This window comes from Pelophylax lessonae (assembly GCF_965119305.1).
Source record: "Pelophylax lessonae genome assembly, chromosome: 5".
Lineage (NCBI taxonomy): Eukaryota > Metazoa > Chordata > Amphibia > Anura > Ranidae > Pelophylax > Pelophylax lessonae.
This window is the reverse complement of record NC_138772.1, coordinates 62477332-62503753: the sequence shown is the minus strand read 5'-3', so window position 1 is coordinate 62503753 and position 26422 is coordinate 62477332. Positions and strand designations below refer to the sequence as shown.

The following is a 26422-nucleotide window of genomic DNA, read 5'->3' as shown; positions in this document are numbered from 1 at the left end:
ATTACGTTTGCTTTACCTCATTTACTAAGCTCTGGAGCAAGTGCACTGCACAGTATATTTTCCTTTAGTAAGTCAACCCCAATGTCTATTTTAGAGGTTGCAGGAAAAAAATGGAAAGGATCAATGTATTTGTATGCCCCTCCTGTCCAAGTGTAAACAGAATGCGACAGGGAGGCCGCATTGCCCCCCTGGAACATGGGGCAGGGTCACCATTGCGACCCCAGAAGCTACACCAGTGGTTGGGGGTGTGTGGTAAAAACACATCTCAACTATGGGGTTTTATCCTCCCCCCCCCCACACACAAACTGCAAATGTAAACAAGCCCTTACTGTCCAGAACCCCCTATAATGCTGCCTATTCACTGATGCACTGCCATTTACCCACGCTGCAGCACAGTGCACATGCAGCCTTCCTGTGGGTTAGCTGCACTTTTCCATAGACTTCTATAATATCTTGCAGGTGCGGTGCACTTTCAGAAAGCACACCAAACCCATAGGATATAGTAGTAGTCTATGGCTCAGTGCAGCCAACCCACAGGAAAGCCACAGGTGCACTGCGCTGTACCTGCGGATCAGTGTGAAAGCAGCCTAACGGTAGTTACCTTTTATTGGTGCCAATATGCCCATTGCAAAAGCGCAATGTATGTGTTGTTTATTACACTGACCTTTTCCACTTACAGCTTCTGCTGGCATTGCTCTCCAGGCTGCTAGAAAGGTCCCAGACAAAGTGCACCTAGTACCACTTCGCCTGGAACAGGAGCCAGCGCTACAGAGGAAGCATCTGCTTATGTGGATCCTGCTTCCTCCGCGGCCGCCTGCTTCCTACACTGCTGCTGCCGGCTCAATGCTCTGGAATGGCGGGTTGGCAACCCTTTAATCGCAATCTCGTCTTGCCAACCTACCAACCCAGAGCATGGGCATGCGCTTCCCTGGTTTGAGGTTGCAGGACAAGTAGAGGGCTCCGAGTGCCACTGGTTAAGCACCTCGATTTACAGCTTGCCTTGTATTTACTGTTTTGAGAACAGTTAAATTGGTGGCTTTATTTCCGTACAGCAAATGTTTTATACATAGCCCCCCTAGTTTTTTTTTAGAAGGTTGCATCTTTAACCACTTTGCCGCTGCTCACTAGAGCTCTACTGCGGCAAAGTGGTTAGTTATCATCTGGCGACGTAGACCTACGTCGCCAGACATTCCCCCTTCTCGCTCCCGCTGTATTCAGTCACAGCGGGAGTCGGTCCAGGGGAGGAGCAGCGGCGATCGTCGCTGCTCTTCCCGGATCATCGGGGAATCGAGTCTGGAGATCCGCCCGCTTGTGTAAACACAAGCGGGCGGATCTCCTAAGTGACAGGCAGGGTCAGATTGCAGGGTTCAGCATAGCTGAACATGCGATCTGTCCCTGTGTCACTCAGTCACCTCCCCCCACACGTCAGTAATCACCAGGCATACATTAACCCCTCCCTCTCCAATAAAATTAACCCCTTCCCTGCCAGTGTCATTTTTACAGTAACAGTGCATATTTATAGCACTGATTACTGTAGTAATGTCACTGGTAACCCCAAAAAGTGTCAAAAATGTCAGTCAAGGGTCCGATCTGTCCGCCGCAATGTCGCAGTCCCGCAAAAAAAAAAAAAAAAACGCAGATCGCCTCCATTACTCGTTAAAAAATAAAACACCAAAAACGACAGAAATCTTTCCCTTAGTTAGTAAACGCAATAACTTTTGCGCAAACCAATCAAAATACGCTTATTGCGATTTTTTTTACCAAAAATATGTATCAGAAAACAAATTGGCCTAAAACGATAAAAAAAATTTTTTGAGGGGGAATTTCAAATAAAAAAAAATGTGAAAAATATTGTTATTTTTTCAAAATTGTCGCTCTTTTTTTGTTTATAGCGCAAAAAGTAAAAATCGCACAGGTGATCAAATACTACCAAAAGAAAGCTCTGTTTGTGGGAAAAAAAGGACGTCAATTTTGTTTGGGTACGGCGTTGCATGACTTCGCAATTGTCAGTTAAATTGTCAGTGCCGAATCGCAAAAAGTGGCCCAGACGTAAGACAGCAAAATCCTCCGGTGGTAAAGTGGTTAAATAAGGGTCAGTGCCTCTGGTGTACTGAATTCCCAAGCAATGCTGTGAGCCATAGTTCTGTCTTCAGGACTACAGAACACCCTACTAAAGTGGGAAAAAATTATTTTACTCCCTGCAGATTTTGTACATTTGCCCACATACAAAGAAATGAAGGGTCTATAATTTGTATCATAGGTGTATTTTAAAAGATAGAGACAGAATATCAACTATAAATTCAGAAAAAACACATGCTACAAATGTTATAAACTGAGTTGCAGTTCAGTGAGTAAAATAAATATTTGATCCCCTACCAACCAACAATTCTGGCTCCCACAGACTGGCTGCAGTATGTGCTCATGTGGTACACAGATTAGTCCTGTCAATTTAAGAAGGTGCTTCTAATGACAACTCATCGTGTTTAAAAGACACCTGTCCACAGAATCTCTTTCTTTTATTCAAACCTCACCATCATGGGCAAGACCAAAGAGCTGTCAAAGGACGTCAGGGACAAGATTGTAGATCTGCACATGGCTGGCATGGGCTACAAGACCATCCGCAAAAAGCTTAGCGAGAAAGAGACAACTTCTGGAGTGATTATTGAAAAATGAAAGAAATACGCCCTCGATCTGGAACTCCATGCAGCATTTCGCCTCATGGGGTAAGAATGATCATGGTAAAAGTGAGGGGTCAGCCCAGAACTACATGGGAGGAGCTTGTGAATGATCTCAAGGCAGTTGGGACCACAGTCACCAAACAATCCATTGGTAACACAATCCGCCACCATGTATTGAAATTCTGCAATGCCTGCAAGGTCCATCTCCTGAAGGCAGCACATGTACAGACCTATCTGAAGTTTCCCAATGAACATATAAATGAGTCAGAGAAAGTGGAAGAAAGTGCTGTAGTCAGGTGAGACCAAAATTGAGTTCTTTGGCATTAACTCGACTCGCCGTGTTTGGAGGAAGAAAAATGCTGATTATGACCCAGGAATACCAACCCTACCAGTCAGGCACAGAGGTAGAAACATTATGCTTTGGGGCTGTCTCTTTGCTAAAGGTACAAACTTACTTTGCCGCATTGAGGGGAAAATGGACGGGCCATATATATCTTGGATGAGAACCTGCTTCCCTCCAGAACACTAAAGATGGGTCGTGGATGGGTCTTCCATCATGACAATGACTCAAAACATACTGCCAAGTCAACAAAGAAGTGGCTCAAGAATAAGCATATTACTGTTCTAGCCAGTCTCCAGACCTTACAAACAAAAATGAGCTGGGGGGGGGGGGGGGGGCACACCCTGAACATGCATTTCTAAAGCTGGTGCAGCTATAGACCAAGAGACATGCATATTTACAAAAAATATGACGTAGTGGTGGGCTTGAGCACAATATGGCCCATATGGTGGGACTAAATCCCCATTTTTATTTATTGATTGCCTTTATATTTGATGGTCATTTCTTTTGCATGTGTGCGCTATTTTTTGTAAATATGCATATCTCTTGGTCTATAGCTGCACCAGCTTTAGAAATGCATGTTCAGGGTGTGCCCCCCCAGCTCCTTTTTGTTTGTATTGGATTCGGTCTGACCAGACCCCCACCCTCCCACACCTGTACTCTATTAGTGTCCACTAGCAAGCAGATATAGGAGGAGTCCCTCATAGTGCAGTCGCACATCTCTCCCAGTAAGGAGTAAGTATCTCCAATGGTTTGAGAAGCTGGCTTCATCCTTCTTTTTATGGATAGTGTAGGACCCACTGACAATGGGGTACTATGACATAGTGGTGGGCTTGAGCACGATATGGCCATATGGTGGGACTAAATCACCATTTTTATTTATTGACTAGACATTAAGCCCGTTAAATTAACGGGCGCTAGAACATATGGCTGACTGAGCGGCTCTCGCTTATCTCTTTTTTTTTCTAACAACGCGAGAGCCGCATGACGTAGCCAGCTCTGCGCATAGCGTCCCTGTTGCCCTAGCAACAGAGACATGCGCAGAGCTGACCGAGCGACTCTCGCGTGCGAGTGCGTGCCCACGCACACCCGCCGCTTCAAGAGTTTTGGCCGGCCACCCGACTGGGGTGTATGTAGGATATTCTATATTAATGCAAGTGTCTCTGCGTCCGTCCCTGTGTCCGTGGGATTGCGCATGTGCCCCACGGACAGCCGTTGGGACTGGGGGCGGGCACCATGTCAGGGGCCCCAGAAGTAAGTCACACTGACCTGTGTAGGATGGGGAGCTCCTCTGTGTCGGAGGTCGGGTCCCTGGTGTTGGGGGTCACCCGATAATGGTGCTCTTCAGGGAAGTTCCTCTGAGCAGGCGGCTCCGGACCAGATCCATATTCCCCGGAGAGTCTACACTCACCCGCATGCTGGAGCCAGGCAGGAGCACCCCGTCATGGATCAGGAGAAGAGGCAGGCGCTGGGGGATCTAGATAGAGCCGCTAGAGGCCATGACCGGCCACACACACAATCCGCACACCGACCGACTGACCAAACTCACTGACCGCTCCGATTCCGGGCAAAGAGCAGCAAGACTACAACTACGGAGAGCGGCCGGAGACAAATCATCTCCACCTGAGGAAACCACCGCCATCTACTGGCCAACTGTGAGTATTACAACTGGAAATTCACCTCACAGGGCTGAGAACAGAAATCACCTCATCATATATTGTGATATCCTACATACACCCCAATATAATCACCTCATTATATACTATACACCCCAGTATCATCACCTCATCAGATATCCTGATGATACTGGGGTGTATAGTATATGATGAGGTGATTATATTGGGGTTTATAGTATGTAAGATATCACAATATATGATGAGGTGATTTCTGTCCTCAGCCCTGTGAGGTGAATTTTCAGTTGTAATACTCACAGTTGGCCAGTAGATGGCGGTGGTTTCCTCAGGCGGAGATGATTTGTCTCCGGCCGCTCTCCGTAGTTGTAGTCTTGCTGCTCTTTGCCCGGACTCGGAGCTGTCAGTGAGTTTGGTCGGTCGGTGTGCGTATTGTGTGTGTGGCCGGTCATGGCCTCTAGTGGCTCTATCCAGATCCCCCGGCGCCTGCCTCTTCTCCTGACCCATGGCGGAGCCCCTGTCAGATGGAATTTTCAACGTGACAGGAGCCGCGATCTTCTCAATACAGGGACACCCTGTCAGATGGATCTTTCCACGGGAGGCATTATGAGACAGAAGCCGCGGTCTTCTCCATACCGGAGCCGCAGTCTTCTCCGCCACCTAGGTATGGTTTCCTTCCACAGCCAATACTGAGGCGGATGATGAAAGGTGGGCGGGGATCCGCTCGTATACACGCCCACCCAACGCCGGCCGGTGTTCTCTGCGTCCCAACGGCTGTTCGTGCGGTACATGCGCAGTAGCGCATTTCAAAGGACACAGGGACGGACGCAGGGACACTTGCATTTTATTAATATAGATTGCCTTTATATTTGATAATCACTTCTTTTGCAAGTCTACAGACCTTAATCCTACAGAAATTGTATGAAGGGAACTGAAACTTCAAGTTGCAAGCGACAGCCAAGAAATCTTAAGGATTTAGAGAAGATCTGTAAAGAAGAGTGGACCAAAATCCCTCCTGAGTTGTGTGCAAACCTGGTCACTAACTACAGGAAACCTCTTACCTCTGTGCTTGCCAACAAGGTTTTCTCCACCAAGTACGAAGTCATGTTTTGCTTGGGGATCAAATACTTTCTTTTTCTCACTGAACTGCAACTCAATTTATAACATTTGTATCGTGTTTTATTTCTGGATTTTTGGTTGATATTCTGTCTTCATATTTAAAATACACCTTTGAACAAATTATAGACCCTTCATTTCTTTGTAAGTGGGCAAACTTCTGCAGGGATCAAATAATTATTTTCCCCACAGTATGTTATGGAAATAGGTGGGTGTTCTATAGTCTATAGGAGAGAACAAGGAGGAGGAGAGACAAGGCTGATAAAACAGCCATGGGTACAGAAAGCTCAGAAACCCTAACCCAATACTTACAAAGGAGCCCAGGTCTGTTCAACTAGGCAACTATCAACTTTCAGCCACCTATGCAATGACAAAGCAGCTAACTGTCTTTTTTCACTGTATGATGATGTCCTATGAACTATATTACTGAATAAATGTTTGCAGTATAGTCTTACCTGCAATAATACAGCAACAGACAGAACAGGACCAAGAGGATGAATGCAATCCCTCCTAGTATGGCCAAGAGGAAGAGAGTATGGTAAGTTGTAATGTCCGGTGTCACCACTGGATCTGAAAAGCAAAGCCGAAAAAAATGTTAATAATCCTTCCAATGTTTCATTAACATTCAAAGCTGAACTCTAGGTATGATCTATAATTGCACGGTTACATTGGTCCAGCTTGGCACAACATAAGCACATCTCATACCTGACAGGATGCTATGGAAGATGACAATCACTGTACTAATCATCTCTACTACAGTGATCACCGCCACCTTCCGGGTCCTTCTGCATACAGAACACAGGGGGGCGCTCCATCAGCACTGCCACCATACTTGTTACTGCATGTCACAGCATCCCTACCAAAATACTACAATGCTTATAAAAATTAAAGGAACACTAATCAGTGTATAGCATCAATTCAAGTAAACTCCTTAGATATCGATCTGGTCAGTTAAGTAGCAGAGGGGGTTGTTAATTTCATTAACACCAAAGCAGCTTATTAACAGGTGCACTAGAAGGGCAGCAATGAGAGATGAGCATTGCCTACAAAATAACCTCCAGCAGGCCACTGGTGTCAATGTCTGTGACCAAACAATCAGAAACAGATTTCATGAGGGTGGCCTGATGTCCTCTAGTGGGCCCTGTACTTACTGCCCCACACCGTGGAGCTTGATTGGTATTTGCCATAAACACCAGAATTGGCAGGTCTGCCACTGGTGCCCTGTGCTTTTCACAGAGCGTTCACCCTGAGCACGTGACAGACGTGAAAGGGACTGGAGAAGCCGTGGAGAATGTTATGCTGCCTGTAACTTCGTTCAGCATGACCGGTTTGGTGGGGGGGTCAATGATGGTCTGGGGAGGTATAACTATGGAGGGACACACAGACCTCTACAGGCCAGACAATGGCACTCTGACTGCCATTAGATATCAGGATGAAATCCTTGGGTTCCTCCTGGTGCACGACAACGCCTGGACTCATGTGGTGAGAGTATGCAGCCAGTTCCCGGAGGATGAAGGAATTAATACCATTGAATGGCCCCCACGCTCGCCTGACCTAAATCCAATAGAACATCTCTGGCACATTATGTTTCAGTCCATTCCACGATGCACCTCACTCTGTTTAGGAGCTCAATGATGCCCTGGTCCAGATCTGGGAGGAAATACCCCAGGACACCATACGCCATCTCATTAGGAGCATGCCCTGATGTTGTCAGGCATGCATACAAGCACGTGGGGCCATACAAACTACGGAGTACCATTTTGAGTTGCTGCAATGAAATTTTAGCAAAATGCATTAGCCTGCTGCATCATTTTTTCATTCTGATTTTTGGGGTGTCTTTGAATTCAGCCCTCTGTAGGGTGATAATGTTCATTTCCATGAAATGATGTGGCATCCTTTCATTCCTAACACATTACCAAGTCCATATCAGTATAGATAACCAGCATGATATTTTTCCACATTAGGATCTGATGTGTTTTCAAAGTGTTCCTTTAATTTTTTTGAGCAGTGGAGTTTCCTGGTATTCCTGTCCATCCAATTTTGAGATTTACACAGCTCTGCCACACAGCACAACCCTGCTTGACAGGGCACTAGACCAGTTTCCATATTTACAGCAGTTAAGAAAAACTTACAGGTACTGTCCCACCTGCAGACTGACAGGTCTTGTCGCACCCGCAAACTGACTGGACAGTAAAAAAAAAAAAAAAAGAAGCAAAAGATTGATGAGCTCAGCTCTGTCCTCTCTTAGTACATGAACACTGCAGCACAACTGGCAGAATCCTTGTGCTGTTTTTCCTTCTCCCAGGCTGAGTTCTGCTATACAGGGGTTACAGGAATAGTCAAATTCAGGTACTTTCACTGCTTACATTAACCACATGTCGACTGTAATACGTATATATGCGTTGTGGTCTGCAAGTGGTTTACCAGGATTATGACTGAAGATACCAGCCATAATCTCGTTACCGTTTTTTTTTCAGTAGCCGCTGGCTTTCTCATGAAACCGGTCCGTGCTGCTCATGAGCCGCTAGAACAGTTTCCGATGAGCCGGCCCCCTTCCGCCGATGTTTCATGGGCTTACCGTTTCTGTGCTTCGCCCAAGAAACGATCCAACGGTGCGGCCTGCTGCTCCCATAGGCGATCAAAGAGTGAAAACTCTTTCATCGACTCTATGGCCTTGGAGGATCACCATGATGTCATGACTCTTCCAGGCTGGAAGAAAATTTGTTTTCTTTTTTTTAAAGCGAAAGATCATTTTTTGGGGATCTTTTGCTTTTAACCACTTTACCACCGGAGGATTTTGCTGTCTTACGTCCAGGCAACTTTTTGCGATACGTCACTGTGCGAATTTAACTGACAATTGCGCGGTCATGCAACGCCGTACCCAAACGAAATTTACGTCCTTTTTTTCCCACAAACAGAGCTTTCTTTTGGTGGTATTTGATCACCTGTGCGATTTTTACTTTTTGCGCTATAAACAAAAAAATAGCGTAAATTTTGAAAAAACAATATTTTTCACATTTTTTTTATATGAAATTCCCCCCCAAAAAAATGTAAAAATCTAAATTTTTTTAATTTTTGGCCAATTTGTTTTCTGCTACCTATGTTTGGTAAAAAAAAAATCACAATAAGCGTATTTTGATTGGTTTGCGCAAAAGTTATTGCGTTTAGTAACTAAGGGAAAGATTTCTGTCATTTTTGGTGTTTTTTTTTTTTTTAACGAGTAATGGCGGCGATCTGCGATTATTTTTGCGGGACTGCGACATTGCGGCGGACAGATCGGACCCTTGACTGACATTTTTGATACTTTTGGGGGGTACCAGTGACATTACTACAGTAATCAGTGCTATACATATGCACTGTTACTGTAAAAATGACACTGGCAGGGAAGGGGTTAATTTTATTGGAGCTTGTGCCTGGTGCTTACTGACATGTGTGGGGGGAGGTGACTGAGTGAGCCAGGGACAGATCGCAGGTTCAGCTACGCTGAACCCTGCAATCTGACCCTGCCTGTCACTTAGGAGATCTGCCCGCTTTGTTTACACAAGCGGGCGGATCTCCACACTCGATTACCCGACGATTCAGGAAGAGCATCGGCGATCGCCGCCGCTCCTCCCCTGGCCCCACTGAATACAGCGGGAGCGCGCCGCCGAGAAAGGGGAGTGTCTGGCGACGTAGGTCTACGTCGCCAGACGATAACGAACCACTTTGCCACAGCAGAGCTCTAGTGAGCAGTGGCAAAGTGGTTAAAAGATAAAGAAGCGAATTGGGTTTTTTTTTTTTTTTTTTAACCCCAGATCTCTCCATTAGGAGGACCTATCATCCTTATTTCTATTACAAGGGATGTTTAGTGATAAAAGAAAAAAAAATTATTATTAAAAGGGACAGTGTAAAAATAAAAAGTAAAATAAAAAATGCTCACTATGTAAAAGTACCACACGTGTGAGGTATCGCCGCAAATGTTAGAGTGAGAGCAATAATTCTAATGCTAGACCTCCTCTGATACTCTCAACAGGTAACCTGTAAAAGTTTTTATAGCGTCGCCTATGGAGATTTCTCCAGAAGTACCGTAATTTGTCGGCATTCCACGAGCATGCGTAAACAAAAAGCGTGACATGTTAGGTATCCACTTACATGGCGTAACATCATATTTTACAAAAAAATTGGGGTATATCTTGTATTTATGTTTTTTTTAATTCATTACCTGTTGCCGGCCAGCGCCGCAGTTTTACTGCGGCCAGTTGGCTCTATTACACGAACGACGTACCCAGGGGCGGACCTACAGGGGTCGCAGGGGTCGCCATGGCGACCGGGCCCCATGCTGCAGGGGGCCTGAGAGGGCCCCCTGTATGTATAGATATGAGGAGCGGCAACCGCAGCTGAGACCGGAGCTCCTCGATCCTCAGCCGAACTGTAAATCGGCATAGAGGAAGCTGGTCTCCCTTAGGAAAGTGAAAGCAGAGTGTGTGCTGTGCTCTCTGCCTCCCCCTACAGTGCAATACCCGGCAGGAAGTCACAGGAAGAAGGTACTGTCCTCTCTCTCTCCGTCTTAAAAAAAAGGCTTTCTATGTGCATTTATGTATGTATGTATGTGTGTGTACTGTATGTGTGTGTATGTATGTGTACTGTATGTGTGTGTGTGTATGTATGTGTTTTTACTGTATGTGTTTATATGTATCTATATATGTACTGTATGTGTGTGCATGTATGTGTGTGTGTGTGTGTGTGTATGTATGTATATGTATGTATTGTGTATGTGTGTGTATGTGTGTGTATGTGTATGTATGTGTGTGTGTATGCATATGTGCATCTATATATGTATGTGTGTGCATGTATGTATGTGTGTATATGTTTGTGGATATATGTACGTGTGTATGCTAATATATATATATATATATATATATATATATATATATATATATATATATATATATATATATACACATGATTTTCCATGTCTGCCAGCAGGGGGTGCACGTGCGCTGCTTCTGCTGTTAATATTCACAGCAGAAGCTGATCTGTAGTTGCCGGGCACTCAATGTCCTCCGCCACCAACCGATCGTCAGAATGTTACACAGAATGGTAATCTATATATATATATATATATATATATAATGTGTGTGTGTATATATGTGCTTATATAGGAGTATGTATATGTGTGTGTATGTGTGTACATGTGCGTTTATGTGTGTATGTGCACATTACTTTTAATCCTGACCCCATATATGTGTACAATCAGAACTATTTTTTTTTTTACAGCTTGTTTATAGTACCAGCAAGAAAATGCTATCCCTCTGAAAAGCGATCCATGCTCATATCGCTTTTCAGAGGCATTTGACAGGAGGTGAAAAGGCAATATGTTGCCTCCTCACCGCCTGTTTTAACCCCCTAATGCAGGGGTGGGGAATCATTGCGTCCAGCCCCCCCCCATGCCGCTGAGCCTGTGTATGCCAGCGGAGCTGTCAGAAGGAGCCGATGGCTCCATCCTGACAGTGCAAGTCACAGAAAAGCTTCAGAAAAGGGTGGACCCGTGGCGCAGAGCAGTTCGCCCGAGCCCACCCATTTGTGTGACAATAGCGAATGAAAATTCGCTATTGTCACACGGATCCTCCTCCTAGCCAATCAGGAAGCGGGTCCAAGACCCGCTTCCGGATTGGCCGAAAGGCGAACACATGCCATTGGTCGAGGAGGAGGCGGGATGACTCGAGGAGAAGCCGCCGCTGCAGGTAAGTGCACTGTCTTTCTGCATTGAAAGAGGGCACACCGTGGTCAGTCTGTATTGAAAGGGGGCACGCTGTGGTCAGTCTGTATTGAAAGGGGGCACGCTGTGGTCAGTCTGTATTGAAAGGGGGCACACTGTGGTCAGTCTGCATTGAAAGGGGGCACGCTGTGGTCAGTCTGCATTGAAAGGGGGCACGCTGTGGTCACTCTGCATTGAAAGGGGGCACACTGTGGTCCGTCTGTATTGAAAGGGGGCACACTGTGGTCTCTCTGCATTGAAAGGGGGCACGCTGTGGTCAGTCTGTATTGAAAGGGGGCACGCTGTGGTCAGTCTGTATTGAAAGGGGGCACACTGTGGTCAGTCTGCATTGAAAGGGGGCACACTGTGGTCTCTCTGCATTGAAAGGGGGCACGCTGTGGTCAGTCTGCATTGAAAGGGGGCACGCTGTGGTCAGTCTGCATTGAAAGGGGGCACGCTGTGGTCACTCTGCATTGAAAGGGGGCACACTGTGGTCAGTCTGTATTGAAAGGGGGCACGCTGTGGTCAGTCTGTATTGAAAGGGGGCACGCTGTGGTCAGTCTGTATTGAAAGGGGGCACGCTGTGGTCACTCTGCATTGAAAGGGGGCACACTGTGGTCAGTCTGCATTGAAAAGGGGCACACTGTGGTCACTCTGCATTGAAAGGGGGCACACTGTGGTCAGTCTGTATTGAAAGGGGGCACGCTGGGGTCAGTCTGCATTGAAAGGGGGCACGCTGTGGTCAGTCTGTATTGAAAGGGGGCACGCTGTGGTCAGTCTGTATTGAAAGGGGGCACGCTGTGGTCAGTCTGTATTGAAAGGGGGCACACTGTGGTCTCTCTGCATTGAAAGGGGGCACACTGTGGTCTCTCTGCATTGAAAGGGGGCACGCTGTGGTCAGTCTGCATTGAAAGGGGGCACGCTGTGGTCACTCTGCATTGAAAGGGGGCACACTGTGGTCAGTCTGCATTGAAAAGGGGCACGCTGTGGTCACTCTGCATTGAAAGGGGGCACACTGTGGTCAGTCTGTATTGAAAGGGGGCACGCTGGGGTCAGTCTGCATTGAAAGGGGGCACGCTGTGGTCACTCTTCATTGAAAGGGGGCACGCTGTGGTCAGTCTGCATTGAAAGGGGGCACGCTGTGGTCAGTCTGCATTGAAAGGGGGCACGCTGTGGTCAGTCTGCATTGAAAGGGGGCACGCTGTGGTCACTCTGCATTGAAAGGGGGCACGCTGTGGTCAGTCTGTTAGAATAATATTGTAAAAAATAAAAAATTTATAAAGCAAATGGTAGAAAAATGTAATTAAAAAAAAAAAAAACTACTGACACCAATGGCAGAACTACCACACAAACATTGCATTTGCGACCGGCCCTGGCGTTCCGCCACCAGGCTGGGAGGGAAGGGCCCCGTCCGGGGGGCCCTTTATGGTTTCTTGCATCGGGGCCCTGAAGGTTCTAGTTACGCCACTGGACGTACCTATACGTAGTTTCATGTAATAGATAGTGGGGGCGCGCCAAATAAACAGAGGAGAAGCCAATCAGAGGGTCCAGCAGACTCAATGTCCGCTGGCCACCCGCAATCGCTCCCCATAGAGACAGAACGGCTGTCTGCCTATGTGAACAAGGCAGACCGCTGTTCATTATGAGGGAAAATCGGTATTCTGACATGACCGTGCCAAAGAATGGAGTGGCGAATAATGAATTGGTTGTCCAATACCACTTCTGCAGGGGTTTTCCCATCACTCCCTGAAGGATAATTAGGCCAAGAAATTTCCAAAAGGTCATCCGCCTGTGCCGTTTCTTTAGAGTCCTGTGCCGTGACCAGCGGCTCCCGCAAGCATGCGCGGGAATGACGTCACACGTTTTCCGGCCAGTAGCATAGCCGGAGTATGCAGCCCAGGAAGGAAGACAGCAGAAGATGGATGCGGCCGCCAGAGGGGACTACGAGGGCTTCGTTTGGAGGTAAGTGTCACGTAATGTGCTAGTATGTGATGCAAACTAGCATATTATGCATTTACTTTGCAAGGACGAAAAAAACTTAAAAAAAAAAAAAAGGAAGAGTTTACTTCCTCTTTAATGCATAGAATGCATTAAGATAAAAAAAACCTTCCTGACTTTACAACGCCTTTAATTCACTGAAGTGTATTTTTTCCACAATATTGTATTTGCAAAACCACTGCGCTGTGGGACATAAGGCCTGGTCTTCAAGTGGATAAATTATAATGGAGCTTCTGATCAGGTCCACCTGCAAAACTGACAGACAGACAGACCTGATCGGACTGAAAGGGACCAAATTTAGTAATAAATGGTAACAATAAATGGTATTGAAAAAATACCTGGGTGTGAAGGAGACATGGCAGCAACCCAATAGCCCATCTGTGGGGCAATGTAAGTCCAAGTCAGCTGCTTTCCCTCCTGCCTTATGATGCCGAGGCTGCTCTTTACCCATGCTCCTAAAAAAAAGTACAAGAAGAAAGAAAGAAGGGTTTAGAAAGCAATTTCACAGATAAAAGTATGTTGCACGTCACAGTTCAGCATCATCACTATCTGAGAGTATTCACTTTGTTTTATATTGTTTATTTAGCTCAGAGCACACATGGTAACCTACTGTTGCTGCTCAATAAACCATTTATTGGCTCAGAAATATATAAGCAATTATAGTTGTACTCTAATCTGGACTTTTCCGGTAACTGTCAACCTTGGCCCCACCCCCTGCCCTTGTAAGCCTGCCTATTGGTCCTTTAACATGTAAATGACTGACAGAAAACTGTAACAGATGCAGCTTATTTCTCCACATCCAGAACAGATCCAAGAGATCACACGTGGGTATATTTTCACAGCATGTACAAACATGTTTAACGAAAAACATCCAAAAAAGCTACTTGTTTTGTATTTCAATTCTTGTATTTACAGCACAAACTTTAACCACTTGACCTCTGGGAGATTTAACACCCCCTCCCCTTCATGACCAGGCCATTTATTGTGATACTTTGACTGATAATTGGGCGGTCATACAACACTGTACCCAAATACAATTTATGTAATTTTCCCCCCATAAATAGAGCTTTCTTTTGGTGGTATTTGATCACCTCTGCGCTTTTTAATTATTGCACTTTAAACAAAAAAAATACAAAAAAAGACAGTTTTGAAAAAAAAAAAAACAATATTCTTTACTTTCTGTTAAAAAACACATCCAATAAAAAAATAAATAAATAAAAAAAATAATAAAAAAAAAAAAAAAAAAAAATCGACAAAAAAAAAAAAAATCAAATTTTCTCAAATTAAGGCTAATATGTCTGCTATATATTTTTTGGTAAAATACAGAAAAGGGATCTGGCGCCTAGGTTATCAATAGTTACAAGCAACCAAAAAATGGAGGGGTTTATTTATTACCGCCGCTAACTATCTGCAGGTATGCCAAACAGAGTAATGAGAAAATCAGCCAGCGCAGATCTACACTCCCCTAGTTAAAGTGGAGTTCCACACAAAAGTGGAACTTCCGCTCATCTGCTTCCTCCTCCCCCTCTGGTGCCACATTTGGCACCTTTCAGGGGGCAGGGGGACGGGGAGGGGCGGGTACCAGTTTTCCCACTTCCGGGAAATAGCGCCTCGGCACCGTCCCTTGGAATTTCTGTCCCCTTTCTCCTTCCCCCGCCGCTGAGCCAATGAGAATGCGCATCGTGCTTCGCGAATGCGCAGTAGAGAATCAGCTGTGAAGCCAAAAGGCTTAATTTCCCGTTTCCCTTAGAGTGAATGGAGGTGGCAGCAATCTGAAAATTGGCTGGGGTGCTGACATCGCAAGCTCCCTGGACAGGTAAGTGTCTATATATTAAAAGTCTTTTCTTCAAAATGAATGACAGGTTTACTATATACACTATCACTACTTCACACGTTTAAATGTTCCACTTCCTTCTATTGTTGAACTGTTAAAACTTAAATTTCAATAAACCTAAAACTGTACAGAAAACTAACCACAAAACTGACCACTAGATGGAGCAGTGGTATAACAAGACCAATAGGATGATAAATATCGCAGCAAAACAATTTTAAACAACTTAAAGTCATTTCTAAGCAAAATTTAGCAAGTCTTAGCCAACAGCCACAGAAGGGCCTTTCCACTCTGGATGCTCCATCACCGGGCACTGTGGTAGGTGAAAGGAAGGGGTGAATATTCCCCCCCACCCAAAACAAGAGTTTTCATTTGGGGGATGTCCCTGATTTCGAGGGACTATCCCTCATTTTGAACAAGGTCCCTCTTTCCTCCTCATTGTTGATCTGATTTATATAGTAGCACTATTATAACTTCTAAACTGCTGCATTTATAAAGACCAAAAGCCAACAAAAAGGAATAGTAGTAGTAAAAAAAAAAAAACACTTGTGGGTTTATTCAATCACTGTTTTTGTATAATTAGGGGGTGTCCTATGCCTACATACTTTTATACATACTTATAGGTGTCCCTCGTTCCCATCTCTAAATGTTATAAAGGGGGTATTCCCAGCAAAAAATGACTGATATATTGTGCCACATCCCTATATAAGGCTTACCTATAGTCACTGTAAATATCTCCTAAACTTGCACCGTTTAGGAGATATTTACTTTTAATGCAGCCCATGACGTCATCGGCGCATGCGCTCTGAAAGAACGGCCACCAGTGCCGTTCCTTCAGAGCCCTGTGCCATGAACGGCGGCTCTCGCGCGCATTCACGAGAGTGATGTAATCGTGCCTCCGGCCAATCAGATGGCCGGAGGACACGAACCAGGACGGCCGAACATGTCGGCTGTCCTGTCGCTGTGCGGGCGGCACTGCAGGGGATTCGTTCTAAGGTATTTCATAATGAGCTAGTATGCGATGCATACTAGCTCATAATGCCTTTGTCTTACAGGTTTTTTTTCCCTAATTTTTTTGTGCAGGGTTTACTTCCTTTTTAAAAGTTCCAAAAACATGGCATTACTGGATGGAATTTGTATACTACCAGGAATAGCAGCAGCTCTTGATGGATTTGAATTAAATCACTTATAAAAAAGGCTTGATTTAAATCATAATTTTTTAAAGAGCAACTGTCATCTCTGTCCTGCAGCGGCTCCTCCTCCAACCCACTGTTGACTCACCGACAGTCCCATTCACTTTAATAGGACAGCTGGAGATGCGGCAGTGACACAACAAGGTGAGGGACGCGGCGGCAGCAGGTGAGTGGATGCCCGCTAACGGGCGCTGCCATAATGGATCTGAAATGACAGGTGCTCTTTAAATGTAAGGACTTTGCTGGTAGTAAGAATCTTTAATATTTGCAAACAAAATGAAGGTTTCCTATTTAGAATAATAAGCTGTCAGGTTAGTAAAACAGCGATATCAGAACCGATTCAATCATACAGTTTGTAGTGTACATAGATTTGCAAAACAATTGGATAAAGGAATATTCCTCAACTTTGTTTTATCTCATGGTTACTGTGAAATTGTATAAATGCATCAATGCAGTGCATGTTATCTCAGCTTGCAGAGCTTGGATTCACTGAACGAGTTTACCAAAAATGTAAGAATTGCAGAATATACTGCCTCATGCTACATAACTAAGCTCCATTTCATGCTGAATAAACTAAACTATTATTGTTACTTAACCACTTCCGGACCGCCCGCCACAGTTATACGTCGCTAATTTGATGTTAAATATCGGGGTTATGGCAGCAGACAGCTGCCATAACCCCAGTATTTTTTTACTGGGTGGCGGTCCTCTCTTTCATAAAAGCGGTCAGAGGAGCAGATTCGGCATGGGATCGCTTTTTAGGGCGTCTGGAGAGGTGCCCCCACCCCCGCCGCTTCCTGGTAGTTTTTCCCACTTACCGGAGCCATCAGTAGTGGGGAAAACGATCCGATCCTTTCCCCCCCCTAGTGAAGGCAAGCTGGCCCCACTCGACTCTATGGCCTTGGAGGCCCGGAGCGTCATCATACGTTGCTACCTCCCATTGGCCTTAAAGGGCTCATTTTCTTTTGCTTTTTAGTGTAGATGTGAGATCTGAGGTCTTTTTGACCCCAGATCTCACATTAAAGAGGACCTGTCCTGCTTATTCCTAGTACAAGGGATATTACATTCCTTGTAATAGGAATAAAGGTGAAAAAAAAATATTTTTAAAGGGGCAGTGTAAAAATAAAAGGTAAAATACATTAAAAAAAAAACATTTAAAGCACCTCGCGCAGAAGCGATTGTATACGCAAGTCGCGCCCACATATTCAAACCCCACATGTGAGGTATCGCCACGATGGTTAGAGCTAGAGCAATATTTCTACCTCTAAACCTCTTCTGTAACTCTAAACTGGTAACCTGTAGACATTTTTAACCACTTAAGGACCGAGCCTATTTTTGACACATTTTGTTCACAAGTTAAAATCAGTATTTTTTCCTAGAAAACAACTTAGAACCCCCAAACATTATATATATTATTTTAGAAAAGACTCTGGAGAATAAAATGTCGGTCATTGCAATCATTTTTGTCACGCGGTATTTGCGCAGCGGTCTATAAAGCGCCATTTTTTTGGAAAAATTTTGAAAAATCACATTTCACTGCATTTAAAAAATACTAAACAGTAAAGTTAGCCCATTTTTTTGTATATTGTGAAAGAACATGTCACGCCGAGTAAATAGATACCCAACATGTTACGGTTTAAAATTGCGCCCCCCCGTGGGATGTCGACAAACTACGGTCAATAGAGATCTCAATCTGCGACGCTTTAAATTTATTTAACGGTTACCAGTTTAGAGGTAGAGTGTAGCTCTTTTTTTTAAATTATTGCTCACACTCTGGCGATCGCGGCGATACCTCACATGTGTGGTTTGAACAGCGATTTCATTTGCGGCTCGACTTGCGTATACGTTTTTTTTTGTGCGCGAGCTAACGGTGACGGGGGCGGCTAAATTTTTTTTTTTTTTTTTTTCCCATTTATTTTATTTATTTTTTTAACTTTATTACAGTTTTAAAAAAAAAAAAAAAATCTGATCACTTTTATTGCTGTCACAAGCAATGTAAACATCCCTTGTGACAGCAATATGTCGTGACAGGTACACTTTATGGAGGGATCGAGGGTCTAAAAGACCCTAGACCCCTCCACTACACTTCCCTGTATGCAAAATGCCAAAAACTGCGTTTTTGCATACAGCCGATTTTCAAATTTGCCGCCTTTTGCGGCACAGTAACCCGGAAGTGACGTCATGGACGCCGCCTCCGGGTTACGTCAACGGAGCCCCGATCGATGCTGTTTCCGGCATTCATCGGGACTCCATCCAGCCGGCGGACGCGCCGGCTGGGTGCTCGGGGCTCCCGGTGGGACGGGAGCCCCGAGCAAAGCCACGGAAGGCGGCGGGAGGGGGGGGGGACGTCCCCTCCCGCCCCCCCGGGTACCGATCGAGCGGCTCCCGAGCCGCATCGGTCAGTACCGACGGAAAGCCAACCGTCGGCTTCAAACCACGGTACCGGAATGATGCCTCTAGCTAGAGGCATCATCCCGGTACACTACCGCAAAGTTTACTGACGTAGACCTACGTTAGTATGCGGTAAGTGGTTAAAGAGTTGCTTATGGAGATTTTTAAGTACCAATGTTTGTCGCCATTCCACGAGCGTGCGCAAATTTGAAGCATGACTTGTTGGGTATCTATTTGCTCAGTGTAACATTATCTTTCACATTATAGTAAAAATTGGGCTAACTTTATGGTTTTTGTTTTTTTTTTTAAATGCAGTGAAATTTATTTTTTCCCAAAAAATTGCGTTTAAAAAGACTGCTGCGCAAATACAGCGTGACAAAAAAATTGCAACGACCGCCATTTTATATATATATATATATATATATAATGTATTGGGGTTCTAAGTAATTTTCTAGCATAAAATACTGATTTTAACTTGTAAACAAGTGTCAGAAATAGGCCTGGTCCTTAAGTGGTTAAATAGAAAACTATTTTAGGATTTTTAGTCCAAAAGCATTTTATTAAAATAAATTTGATAAAAAAATCAAATAAATCATTGATTTTTATCCACCCTGATGGGCAGTAATTGAATACATTCCATAGGAAGTGACTTCGGCAGCCATGTTTACCTTCTCCCTTCCATTTTACCTCTATACATTTTTTTCTCCCACCTTCTACCCTTCTCCCTAGCACTCTTTCCTCTGTCTTCTGCCCCTACCTCATTTTTTTTTTTTTAATCAATTAAAGAGTTACACTCTATGTAAAACTGTATGAAAACCTGTCGCAGAGATGATACACTAATACATTTATCTTGTTCTCTCCTTATATGGAATAGCAGCACATCTGGTTTGCGACTACTCTGTGATGTGAAGATGCTGCACTTCCGACAGCACGATGTTTGATAAAAGTGGAAAACTGACTTAGCCTCAGCTCCTCCCAAGCCACCCTAATGACGCGTTTCGCCCTGCCCCAGGGCTTAGTCATATACCTCTATAACTATGCCCCTGGGGTGGGGTGAAATACTTTAGGGTGTGGTTTGGGAGGTGCAAAGTTGTTTCCCCACCTTTATCACACATTGGGCAGTGCGTTATCTCCACAACACAGAGATGATCGTGATTCTTACATGAATATCTTAGCTGCCGGCACCCATAGTAGAGTGGATCACTGGAATGAATACATTGGAGCTTTGAAGAGCTCTCCAAGCCAGTACAATGGTTTACAACCAACTTTCAATGTCTATCTATGCCATCATTATGTTTAGTGGTGCACCGAAATTTCGGCAACCGAAATTTTCGGCCGAAAATGGGCTTATTTCATTTCGGCCGAAAATGGGTTAAAGATGCCGAAACTAGCGATGGTAGCCGCGGGCGCAGCGCAGGTTTCAAAAGTCCCGCCTCTGGGAGATACATGCAACCAGTGTTAATTAACACTGATACTGGTTGCACTAATGCAACACAAAGGGGTTAATTAACTGCCACTGGTTGGTCACTAATGCATCAGTGACCAGCAGTGGCAATTCATTAACCCCTCATGCTGCATAATACAAATACCATTGGTAATTAAATTAACCAGATATTACCAACAGCGCATGTCTAGAAAATAATAATAATAAAGTATCTGTGGTGGGTGGTCTATTGGGTCATCAGAGTACATTGGAGAATTGTACACTGCACACACAGCGCTGTGCACAGACAACGTTATCTGGGTGCACAGGTAGAGGGGAGGCCGCTGATTGGCTGGAAGGAGAAACCCAGGACCACCCCGGACGGATGGGACCCCGCTGGACATCTATTACTAACCTCTACTGACCCACTTGCTGTAAGGTATTGGGGGTCAACACCTTACGGTGAGTTTGGATTGCCTACACTATATTGCACTAGCATGGAGGGTGACACCACTACTGCACTATTGGAAATTCTTATCTGACCGTTTTTTTATTGGACTTTAATACTGTATTTATTGCTTGGACTACAGGTGTATGTCTCTGCCTGTTTGTGGCGTATGCCCCTGTTCTATCTATTTTAAAATCATTTGGGGGGAAAAAAGTCATTTTCGGTTTTGGTTTTCGGCCAAGGGCATCCTGCATTTTCGGTTTCGGCCCAGAATTTTCATTTCGGTGCATCCCTATGTTATATATGTATTGGTGTAAAAACAGAAAGTTAATTGAATCTTACGTATCTATGCGATGAGCTTCTCATACTAAAACAAATAATTTACAGAAAAAAAAAGAAAACACGCGTAAATCCTGACAACCAACAGCGACAGCTCCCTTTTGGTCTGGTGAATAACAAACCAAAATAGTTGTATTATATCTGTTTAATGAGTGCAAAAAAATTCTGGTAGATGGTCAAATGTGCTCTTAACATCATGTGAAATCTGCTACATTGAAGTAAAGAGCACTATTATCAGCCCTGTCCAGTTTACCTCTATGAACTACAAAAAACCTGCTCCCCTTTATGATGGAGATGAGAGAAGGGAGAGGTGACCAGTGGGCCAAACAAGGAGCCAGAATTCTGGGGTGACAACGCTGCTCCTACACACTGAATAGTTAGAATGCGTTGTCACCCTAGGACAGGAAGCGTTTCTGAAATCATCATCAGATGGGGAAAAAAAAAAAGCATATGAACAGGAAAGCCTCTCTACATCAAAGGTCTGATGAGCTGCTACATATTAACCGGTTGCCGACCGCCGCACGACTATATACTGCGGCGGTCAGCCCCGGCCAGGCAGAGTGACGTAGCGGTACGTCACTAGCCTTCGCCGCTCTGGCGCGCGCGCGCGCGCACCCGCGGTCCCGCCGATGACTCGATTGGGTTCAGAACCGATCAGTCATCAGGTCCAGGCCAATCATTTTTGGTCTGGACCTGTTGATCGGTCCTGCCCAATCAGATCTCCCTCTAAGCCTGTGAAATGTAAACACAGGCTTAGAGGAGATGTGCCCTCCCCTCCCAACGGTCTTTTTGGATCCAGCGTGAGAGGAGAGCACATCTAATTGTAAGTACAGCACAAAGCACGTACATACACAGTTAGATAGGCACATTTCACCCCCGATCACCCCCCCAATTAACCCCTACAGCACCTGACACAACACACACTATATACAGCATATAGCATATACCTATATACCTGTATAAGTGTGATTTGTGAACAGGTGTAGCCCTTGCGACCCCCCCTTTTCCACTCAAATTACCCCCCACCCCCCCCTAATAAAGATTTAACCCACTGATCTCCCCTGACCCCCCCCTGATCACCGCCGTTAACCCCTATACCCTCTGTCACATCAGCACTAATACAAACGCAATATACGGTGTTATTGTATTTTTGTATTAGTGTGATTGTGATCAGAATTAGCGCAGGCGACTAAGTTTCTGTCCCAAGAAGGTTTAGGGTCCCCGCCACCCGCCCAATAAAGATTTAAGCCCCTGACCCCCCCCTGATCACCCCTACACCCCCTGCCATAACACACACCGTATACAGTATATAGCATTTTGCTATATACCCGTATAAGTGTGATTTGTGGTCAGGTCTAGCGCTTGCGACCCCCTTTTTTCCACTTGAATTACCCGCCACCCCCCCCTAATAAAGATTTGAGCCCCTGATCTCCCCTGACCCCCCCCTGATCACCGCTAGTTAACCCCTACACCCTCTGTCACATCAGCACTAATACAAACGTAATATACTGTGTTTTTGTATTTTTGTATTAGTGTGATTGTGATCAGAATTAGCGCAGGCGACTAAGTTTGTGTCCCAAGGAGGTTTAGGGTCCCCGCCACCCGCCCAATAAAGATTTAATCCCCTGATCCCCCCCTGATCACCCCTACACCCCCTGCCACAACGCACACTGTATACAGTATATAGCATTTTCTATATACCCGTATAAGTGTGACTTGTGACCAGGTTTAGCGCTTGTCACCGTTCCTTTTATCCTTAGGATACCCGCCAGTCCCTTCCAATAAAGATTTAAACCCCTGATCCCCCCCTGATCACATCCCGTTAACCCCTACACCCTCTGTCACATTAGCACTAATACACACATAATATACTGTTTTTACTGTATTTTGTATTGGTGTCATTGTGACTTGAGGTTGCGCTAGCTAGCTAGTTTCTTTCCCAAAGGAGGTTTAGGGTCCCCGCCACCCCCCCCCAGATCCCCGGCGCATAGTTTAGAAGTAACCCCTTGATCACCACACACGCACGCACGCACGCACCTACACTTCCATTTCTAGTATAGTGTTTGAACAGATCAATATCTGATCTGATCAGAGCTATACTAGCGCCCCCATAGTTTAGGGTTCCCAAAACGCGGTGTTTGCACGATCAGCACTGATTCCGGCCAGCACCTGCGTTTAACCCTTTCACCCAGGTAAGTGTAGTAATCAATAGATTACTGTCACTTACAAAAAACACAAGACACAAAACCGCTGTGTTAGCAGAGTCAGGCCTGATCCCTGCTAGCATTAGCAGTTTTTTTGGTAGCACTTGAAATAGTCTTCGACAACCAGGTGCTTTTATTACCTGTGAGTCGCATCACTGTACGGGTAAATTTAGTTACCAAAATGTCTAAACGTTCGTACAGTGATGAAGCTATTTACAGTATAATGTCCATGTCAGGTGAGAGCGATGGGGAAGCCTCACCGGCAGAATCAGGGTCAGTATACGAACCAGATGACAGCAGCGGCTCCCTGACAGACAGCTCCGACGACAGATGGGTCCCTGTTAGACCCAGGCGTACCCGACCCCATTCTGGTGTTGTTGAAATGCAGGAATCGCAGGGTGCTCGTATGGAGCAGAGTGTGGGTACTAGTGCCGCTCATCCTTCTGGCGACCTGGCAAGCGCCAGCGGCCTAGTACAACCTGGACCTAGTACAACCAGCACTGCAGTAAGACCTGGTGACGTGGCGAGTCCCCTAAGTGCAGTTGAAGCTGGTGCGGTGGCTAGCACAAGTAGTGGCCCGCAGCCACCGCGTATTCGAAGACAGGCCCGTAGAGCCCATAGTGCCCTCCCTGATGCGCTGGCATATCCCAATTGGCAACCCACTGATTCTACAGCGCCAGTACTTCCCCCATTCACCGCCCAACCTGGAATCCACGTGGAGACAGCTGGTTTTACGCCCCTGAACTTTTTTGAGCTGTTCTTCACGGAAGATCTTTTCAGATCTATTGTGGATCAATCAAATTTATATGCTCAACAATTTATCGCCGCCAACCCAAATTCGCACCTTGCCAGACGATTCGGCTGGAATCCTATAACGGTTTCCGAATTTAAGATCTTTCTGGGCCTTTCCCTCCACATGGGCATAACTAAACAGAGTGAATTGCGGCTATATTGGTCCACTAGCCCAGCTCACCATATGCGCATGTACTCTGCCTCCATGTCCAGGGGGAGATACGAGCAAATTCTGCGATTTATGCATTTCAGCGACAATGAAATCTGTCGTCCTCGGGGAGACCCTGCATACGATCGGCTCCACAAAATTCGGCCCCTCATAGACCACTTCAATCAGCGGTTTGCAGCCTTGTTTACCCCCGAACAAGTTGTCTGCATTGACGAGTCCCTGATTAAATTTACTGGCCGTCTTGCTATCAAACAGTACCTCCCCAGCAAGCGTGCCAGATACGGGGTCAAGTTGTATAAGCTCTGTGACAGGGCCACAGGCTATACAGTTAATTTCCGTGTCTATGAGGGAAAAGATAGCACTGTGGAGCCCCCGAACTGCCCAGACTACATAGGGAGCAGCGGTAAGATTGTTTGGGACTTGGTGTCACCCTTATCCGGAAAGGGGTACCATTTGTACGTGGACAATTTTTACACAAGCGTGCCACTATTTAGTCACCTGCTTGATTTACAAATTGGCGCATGTGGCACCGTGCGACCTAATCGCCGGGGCTTCCCCCAACGGCTTGTAAATTCCCGTCTTAGTCGGGGGGCGAGAGCCTGCTTGAAAACTGACAAATTACTTGCGGTGAAGTGGAAGGATACACGGGATGTTTATGTTCTGTCCTCCCTTCACGCAGACACGACAGTCCAAATCCCTACGGCAACTGGCGTTATGGAGAAACCCCTCTGTGTCCACGAATATAACCTTAACATGGGAGGGGTGGACCTTAACGACCAGCTTTTGGCGCCGTATTTAGTTGCCCGTAAAGCCAGACGCTGGTACAAAAAAGTGTCTGTTTACCTTTTCCAATTGGCTATGCTGAACGCCTTTGTCCTATACAGGGCGTCAGGACGAACTGGACCCTTCCGGGAATTCCAGGAAGCGGTCATCCTTGCCTACCTGTACCCAGGAGGCATGCCTGCCCAACTTCCCCTTCCAGATGCAGTGAGCCGGCTGCATGAGAGGCATTTTCCTTATGCCCTCCCGAGTACCCCTACCCAAATACGACCCCAAAGACGATGTCGTGTCTGTAGCAGGCGCGGATTTAGGCGTGACACCCGTTATTATTGTCCCAAATGTCCTGACCATCCTGGTCTCTGCATCGGGGAATGTTTTGAGCGCTACCATACACTAGTGGAGTATTAGTGTAGGGTACAGCACGACACAGTGTAGGGCACACAAACACAGGGTCTCGAAGGATGTTGGATGTCCATCGACATTTTGAGAGACCCAAGCTGGAAGAGAAGATCGCAGAAGATCGCACTCCCTCCCAAATCAAGAAATAAAGGAACAGTTAGAAAGTAAAATAAAAGGATCCAAAAACTGTTGTGGTGTCAGTAATTTTATATGTCCTTCTACTCCTTCCTACTATACTTTTTTCAATGTCCTTTGTTTGTTTTTTCATTCTTTTGTGACCTGTTTCTCTTGCAGGTAATTGTCGGCTACCACGCATTGATTTTATATATTCTGACACAAACAGCGTTTGCGCTCAGCATATATGGATACCTTTGCTGATAGCAGCTGTGGTGATTTTCTGATTTCAGCACTGCAGTTAAAATCTTATTTTGGTATACGTGGATAGCGCCATGTATACCCATCATTAAATTCAGTGGGTGGTTGTTTGGGCGGTTAATGATGAGAATCCAAAAACTTTTGTTGTGTCAGTCATTTTATATGTCCTACTCTTCCTAATGTACTTTTTTTTAATGTACTTTGTTTGTTTTTTCATTCTTTTGTGACCTGTTTCTCTTGCAGGTCCCTCGTCGGCTACCACGCATTGATTTTATATATTCCGACACAAACAGTGTTTGCGCTCAGCATATATGGATACCTTTGCTGATAGCAGCTGTGGTGATTTTCTGATTTCAGCACTGCAGTTAAAATCCTATTTTGGTATACGTGGATAGTGTCGTGTATACCCATCATTAAATTCAGTGGGTGGTTGTTTGGGCGGTTAATGATGAGTAATACTACGCATTATTCCTGTGCTGATTTCTGATAGGTTCTCTTTTTTTCCGTTCAGCCCACAGGCTGCATGAAAAAAAAAAAACCTATATGCCAAACAAGGACCAGCAATGTACTGGTACGTT

At 45.3% G+C, this 26422-nt stretch overlaps 1 protein-coding gene across 1 annotated transcript in view; it reads right to left on the bottom strand.

The window, feature by feature from the left end:
• The window catches only part of FAM171A1 (family with sequence similarity 171 member A1), a gene marked incomplete at its 3' end in the record, with an annotated part of 223982 nt that overhangs the window by 2999 nt on the left and 194561 nt on the right, over positions 1-26422 (bottom strand). Inside the window, exons 6-7 of the mRNA XM_082258732.1 lie at positions 13839-13955; positions 6221-6335 (exon numbers count right to left, since the gene is read on the bottom strand). Of these exons, the coding sequence (XP_082114858.1) occupies positions 6221-6335; positions 13839-13955 (232 nt within the window). The remainder of the gene's footprint in view (positions 1-6220; positions 6336-13838; positions 13956-26422) is intronic.